Source organism: Rhincodon typus, chromosome 9 (assembly GCF_021869965.1).
Source record: "Rhincodon typus isolate 14 chromosome 9, sRhiTyp1.1, whole genome shotgun sequence".
Taxonomy (NCBI): domain Eukaryota; kingdom Metazoa; phylum Chordata; class Chondrichthyes; order Orectolobiformes; family Rhincodontidae; genus Rhincodon; species Rhincodon typus.
The window spans coordinates 6,070,768-6,076,941 of NC_063340.1; the positions used below are offsets into that span (position 1 = coordinate 6,070,768).

At 47.4% G+C, this 6,174-nt stretch overlaps 1 protein-coding gene across 1 annotated transcript; it reads left to right on the forward strand.

Annotated features, from left to right (window-relative positions):
* The first annotated feature begins 380 nt into the window (after positions 1 to 380).
* Positions 381 to 4,976, forward strand: lamp5 (lysosomal associated membrane protein family member 5). Its single transcript, XM_020514500.2, has 5 exons — positions 381 to 466; positions 1,395 to 1,567; positions 1,759 to 1,890; positions 3,435 to 3,540; positions 4,750 to 4,976. Exons 1-5 carry the CDS (start codon positions 403 to 405, stop codon positions 4,974 to 4,976), a joined length of 702 nt encoding a protein of 233 aa, XP_020370089.2. The 5' UTR covers positions 381 to 402.
* The last annotated feature ends 1,198 nt before the right edge of the window (positions 4,977 to 6,174 follow it).

The following is a 6,174-nucleotide window of genomic DNA, read 5'->3' on the forward strand; positions in this document are numbered from 1 at the left end:
AGCTCCGCCACAGAGCTCAGTGAGCACAGCTCCGCCACAGAGCGCAGCTCCGCCACACAGCCCAGCGAGCTCTCCACGCTTTCAGGGAAAGCCGCTGCCACAGTGCTGGGGCGCTGCTCTCTGATAGTCACACTGCACCAAAGAATCCACTCTGGGATTCCTCAGCACTGCTCTGCGTATTTCAAAAAAAGCGAGTGAGAGAGAAATTCCATTCGACAGCCATCGCTGACCACTGAGGCAGTACACAAAGCCCCAGACCTGCCATTTAGGGGGTAAGGCGGGGTGGGGGGGCATAGGAAATCTGAGCTGCTTCATTCCTGGTCAGGCATCAGCCTGAGCTGCTGTGTCCCGGCCAAAGGAGCCGCTTACTCAGCAGGGCAAGCTTCCGATCTCTAGTACAGCATGGAAACAAGCAGGAGGCATCCTCACCTCAGCCCAGCACTCCATCTGCTCGCCTTCATCCTCAGTAAGTACAGTCTCTAGAGGCATGCTGCGTTTGGAAGGAGAGAGAGTGGGGTAGGGGAGAGGGGGATCTAGATCTCAACAGATTACCCCCCAAAGCCAATGCATGGAGAATGACCCACAGACCGAATATCTTAAACGGTTGTGTTGGAATATCTTCCGACCATTCGGAAAGCTGTCTAGAGGAGCGTTTTCCGCAATTTTGCGCGTTCACCCCTTGAGCACCTGACAGTTGTATATATATATATGTATACATATTTTAAATTTCAGGAATCGCATTAAATAAGCTGCTGTAAATGTTTCACTGGTGAATCTAATAAGAAGCAACCGGACCTTAAGAGAGGGGAATGCTCTGTTCTGAAAATTCACTGATTTTTTTTTGTCTCTCTCTCTCTCTCTCTCTCTCTCTCCGTCAATTTACATTAAATCGGACAAAGTGCTGCATTCCTCAAACAACCTCAGCTCGCGTCCTTCAGAATTCGTGGTTAGATAGACAATGAAATTATTGTGTTTACAAATTTTATTAATTTTTAATAAGGGCCAAAAAGAGAAAACAAAATGACTGGGGTTTTAGGACAAATGTTTGAAATAAGTTCATCTGAGCCTGGATCTGAGTTCGCGGGACTGAACTGTAAAGACGAGCCGGGACATTTAACTACACCATTCCTCGGTTTCAATTCTACCGCAAACCGAAACCGTTCCCTGTTTCGGGCGAGTTATATTCCCCTTGTGTTAATCTCCCTTTGCAAAGATGCACCTATCTCAGGTGTAGGTTATATCATATACGATTGAGGAGGGGGATAGCAATTGTCCCCAACCCCCAGACCCCAGACCCCAGACCCCATCTCGTCTATTTATTTTCACATCACGCTTTGTCTGTAAGTGTTGAGGTGGAGAGGAAACAGTCGCTATTCAAGCTTGTCACTTTGCAGATGTTCTTCCCGGAGTCGGTGCAGAACAGGAGACAGAGAATCTCTCAGGACTTTCCACTGATCCTTACAAAGACATTTTTGTGGTTCGGGAGAACGGAACAACGTGTCTGATGGCAGAATTTGCAGCAAAATTTAACGTCGCCTACGATGCAAGGGCCAATAACTATGTAGACGTAAGACAACATTTACACATAATTCCCTCCCTGAAATTAACACGCGAAATACCCTCACCCCCGCGACTTTTACCATCAAAGCCAAAATTGTTTTAAAATCTGTTGTATCTCTAACTGACCTGGTTCACCTTTTGCAATGACTTAACTCGGCGCTCACACGCCCGCAACTTTTGATCTTCTTTTGGCCTCAGCTCATTACAGAACAGGCTGACATCTCGATTCCACGTGGAGCAGGCGTTAAGGGAAAATGCGGAAGCAACGAATCTGAGCTGCAAATTTCCTGGCTGGACGACGCCTATAGTTTTAAGCTCTTTTTTGTGAAGGTAAACTCAACCGGCGCGCTAGGAGGGATTTTTTTTTTAAAAAAGTCGAATATCTAAAACAAACAAAAATAAAACCCACCCAGAAATTGCTGGAGACGCTTAGTGGGACTGGTGGAACCTCTTCCATGTCTGTAAACAACAGCCTTGTCTGATTCTGAGCAGAGATATCCAATTTGAGGTTTGTTCAAATGAACAGAAAATCTGTGTGCACACAGAGAGGGTGAGAGAGGCAATATTATTGTTTAAGGACCTGTGACCTTTCATCAGAAGTGGAAAGTGGTATTACTTTTGACCGAGGGACATGGACAAAACGAAAGTTTGCATAAATACTGCCCCCTCCACACCAGCTCTGATGAAGAGTCATCGAGACTCGAAACGTTAGCTTGCTCTCTCTTCACGGATGCTGCCTGGCCCACTGTCATCTCCAGCATTTGTTGCTTTCAGTTGTAACAACAGATTGGGTGGCAAAAAATGTTATCCCTCCCACCCCAATCCACCGCCAAAGGGAACAGAGGTGGGAGCGAACGAAAGGTGTACCGAGTTGCTGCTGACTGGGGAGAGAAAGTCAAAGGTCAAAGACAAATGGGACGAAAACAGAAATTGCTGGAAAAGCTCAGCAGATCTGGCAGCATCTGTGGAGAGAAATCAGAGTTAACGTTTCTGTTCTGAGGAAGGGTCACTCGACCCGAAACGTTTAACTCTGATTTCTCTCTCAACAGATGCTGCCAGACCTGCTGAGCTTTTCCAGCAACTTCTGCTTTTGTTTCTGCTGAAAACGATTTTCTGTTTTTTTTTGAGAGATAGTAGGAACTGCAGATGCTGGAGAATCTGAGATAACAAGGTGTAGAGCTAGATGAACACTGCAGGCCAAGCAGCATCAGAGGAGCAGGAAGGCTGACGTTTCGGGTCTGGACCCTTCTTCAGAAAATGTTTGTTTTGGCTTGTTTGTGGTTTCTGGCATCCTCAATTCTTTTGTTTTATTGCAGTGGGAAGTAAATGGAGTGTGTTTGGGGGGGTGGGGGGAGGATTTGGGGGATATCTGGAGGTGGAGGGAGGGGAGGGTAGGAGTGATGTAGTTCACTGCCTGAAATTATTGAACTCAGTGTTGACTGTGCAAAGCTGTCAAGTGAGTAGTTTCCAGGGATCATCCGCTGTTCCCCCCAGTTCTGACAAGAGGTCGCGGATTTTGAAATGTTAATTCCCCAACCTCCTGCTCTCCCCAAACAGACGCTGCCAAACCTGCGGAATATCCCCAGCATTTCCTGCTCTGATTTCAGATTTCCAGAGTCGGCTGTACATCTGAGGTTGGCCAATCATTTTTATTGTTGTTTCTCTCTCTTTCTTCCCCATCTCAAACATCAATAAGGGAGACCCAAGCGTTAAATACTGTTAAAAAATGCTCCAAGTGGGAAACCAGTTTGAGGTCAAGTTGTTCGTGTTCTAGACCATCTCTTTTCTGGGACCTGTGGAATAGACTGCATTTTCAAAGGATGGGGATGTCCCGGTTACAGACTGGTGATGGGTATTGTTCAACTTTCCAACAGGAAGTCCGCAACGTGTCAACGAGGCAAGACAGTTACTGGAAAATCAGCAAGGTGCAGTTCGTTTATGACTCGTCTGATACCGCTCATTTCAAGGACGCGGCCAACGGTGAGTTTTTTTTTGCCCGTGGAGAATCCCGAACGGACGCGGCGCTACACCAATGCAAACCTCGCCCTCACCTTTCATTCCGAGGTCGCGCTTTCAGGTGTACGGTCTCGGTGAATCAGGCGATACGGTTTCGTCGTAAGCAGTGGACGTTGTTTGTTTTTATTTCAAAAATATACTTGATTCATCTGTAAGTACATACAAAGGTTCTAAATCGCGTTGGTGCAGAGAAAGACAAACAAACAGAACATTGGAATTTTGATATTTCTCAGATTTTTATTTGTACAGTTGCAAAACAAAATGCATTTTCTACTTAGGCAGGAAACTTTCTGTTCATTTTGGGGCACCGACAGGGTCTGATAACTGAACTGGCAAAAAGAACCGAGACTTTATCAAACTTGTGGATGTGATGACTTCAGTTGCAATGTAGCAGGAGGTTGCGTGTAAAATACTCGGGTTGTTCTGGTCTTGTTTTCATTCGTTATTTCAGTCCTTGAGCTGGATTCCGTTCTGCGCTTCCTAATATTCTCTCCCTAATGAATTTAAACAGCCTTACCTTGCAGCCTTCTGGAAATCATTCGTGGACCTCTATATCAGCTGGAACTATTGTAAAGGGACCAATTGGTGACTTTAATGCCGCGTGTTTTTTTTTAAAAGTCTACATTTAAGGGCGTTCGTTCTTTTTAAGTGTATTCGTTCGAGCCCGCTGTCTATGTGAACATTTAATGCTCATCTTTAACCGTCCGGCAGGAGACGGTGGCGAGCCGCCTACTTCAACTGTCACAGTTCCAGGGGAATTGATAGATGTGTACAACCCAGGGAGAACTGAAATGTTAGACTGAAGTCACACTGACACAGTGCATTAGCACACGGAGAATGCTGGAGAAACTCAGCAAGAACTGTGGAGAGAAAAAGTTAAATTTTCCAGTCCAGTGATGAACGCTGCCTCTGTGCTGCCAGACCTGCTGAGATTCTCCAGCATTTTCTGGGTTTGTTTCAGATTTATGGCATTTTCTGTTCAATGAATTGGCGCATCTCATGTACTGAGGATTTTTTTTTGTCCTAATGTACCTTTCTAATATTAACGAGTGTTGCCCACACAGCTGCTGAGCTATAGTTTGTACACGTTGTCCGGTCTGGTCTACGGCATGCTCCCTGTTAGTTCTTTCCAGGGACTCTGTTTTAGTTTTTTGGTTTGGTGTCTCTCTGCAGCCGGGAAGCACACAGCCAGTTCTCACCTCCTGTCCCTCTTTGTGACCCCCCTGGGCAAGTCGTACAAGTGTGAGGCGCAGGAAACCATCTCTCTGATCTCCAGTGACCACCAGAAAGCTGTCGCTATCCTGCTCTCTCAGATTCACATTCAACCGTTCGGCCTCAAACGGGACTTCATCTTCAGCGAAGGTAGAGAGGCGGGGCTGTATTTTGTTGTTCCTCTGTGACCTACAGGGAGGGGGAAGGGGTGGCAGTTAGCTTGGATGCCTGGTTTGTAATGCAGAGTGATGCCAACAGCATGGGCGCAATTCTGAATTCTGGCTGAGGTTACCATGAAGGATTCTCCTTCCCAATCTCTCCCCTGTGGTGGCCCTCAGGTTAAACCCACTACCAATCATCTCTCTCTAACCAGAGAGCAGTCTTCTGGGACTATGGCGACTTAAGCTTTATAGTTGAATGTTAATTTCCTCATTTCACTTGCGTTTGATTTATGGTAGTCACACGTACCTAAGTACAATGAAAAGTTTTGTTTTGCCTGCACTGCAGGCTGATCACAGGGACACAGTTCATAGGGTGACTGAACAGCACAAGGTTACTGCTGCACAAGAGGTGAGATCGACATTGATTTGAAATTGAAGTGGGAAACAACTAAATACTTCCTGACCCAAGACAACAAGGTGCAGGGCTGGATGAACACAGCAGGCCAAGCAGCATCATAGGAGCAGAGAGGCTGACGTTTCGGGCCTAGACCCTTCATCAGAAAAGGGGGAGGGGAAGGGGGTTTTGAAATAAATAGGGAGAGAGTGGGAGGCGGATAGAAGAGGGATAGAGGAGAGGATAGGTGGAGAGGAAACAAACAGGTCGAAGAGGCGGGGATGGGGCCAGGAAAGGTGAGTGTAGGTAGGGAGTTAGGAAGGGGATAGGTCAGTCCAGGGAGGACGGACAGGTCAAGGGGGCGGGATGAGGTTGGTCGGTAGGAGATGGAGGTGCGGCTTGAGGTGGGAGGAGGGGATAGGTGGGAGGAAGAACAGGTTAGGGAGGCAGGGACGAGCTGGACTGGTTTTGGGATGCGGTGGGGGGAGGGGAGATTTTGAAACTTGTGAAATCCACATTGATACCATTGGGCTGCAGGGTTCCCAAGCGGAATATGAGTTGCTGTTCCTGCAACCTTCGGGTGGCATCGTTGTGGCACTGCAGGAGGCCCAGGATGGACATGTCGTCTGAGGAATGGGAGGGGGAGTTGAAATGGTTCGCGACTGGGAGGTGCAGTTGTTTGTTGCGAACCGAGCGTAGGTGTTCTGCAAAGCGGTCCCCGAGTCTCCGCTTGGTTTCCCCGATGTAGAGGAAGCCACACCGGGTACAGCGGATGCAGTATACCACATTGGCAGATGTGCAGGTGAACATCTGCTTGATGTGGAAAGTCTC

What these genes read in the sequence shown, in the direction of transcription:
- lamp5 (XM_020514500.2), top strand. Translation starts at nt 403, where the DNA reads ATGGAAACAAGCAGGAGGCATCCTCACCTCAGCCCAGCACTCCATCTG. An exon ending in TCTGCTCGCCTTCATCCTCA is followed by an intron (nt 467 to 1,394) that starts GTAAGTACAGTC and finishes GTCACTTTGCAG; the next exon opens with ATGTTCTTCCCGGAGTCGGT. An exon ending in TTAAGCTCTTTTTTGTGAAG is followed by an intron (nt 1,891 to 3,434) that starts GTAAACTCAACC and finishes ACTTTCCAACAG; the next exon opens with GAAGTCCGCAACGTGTCAAC.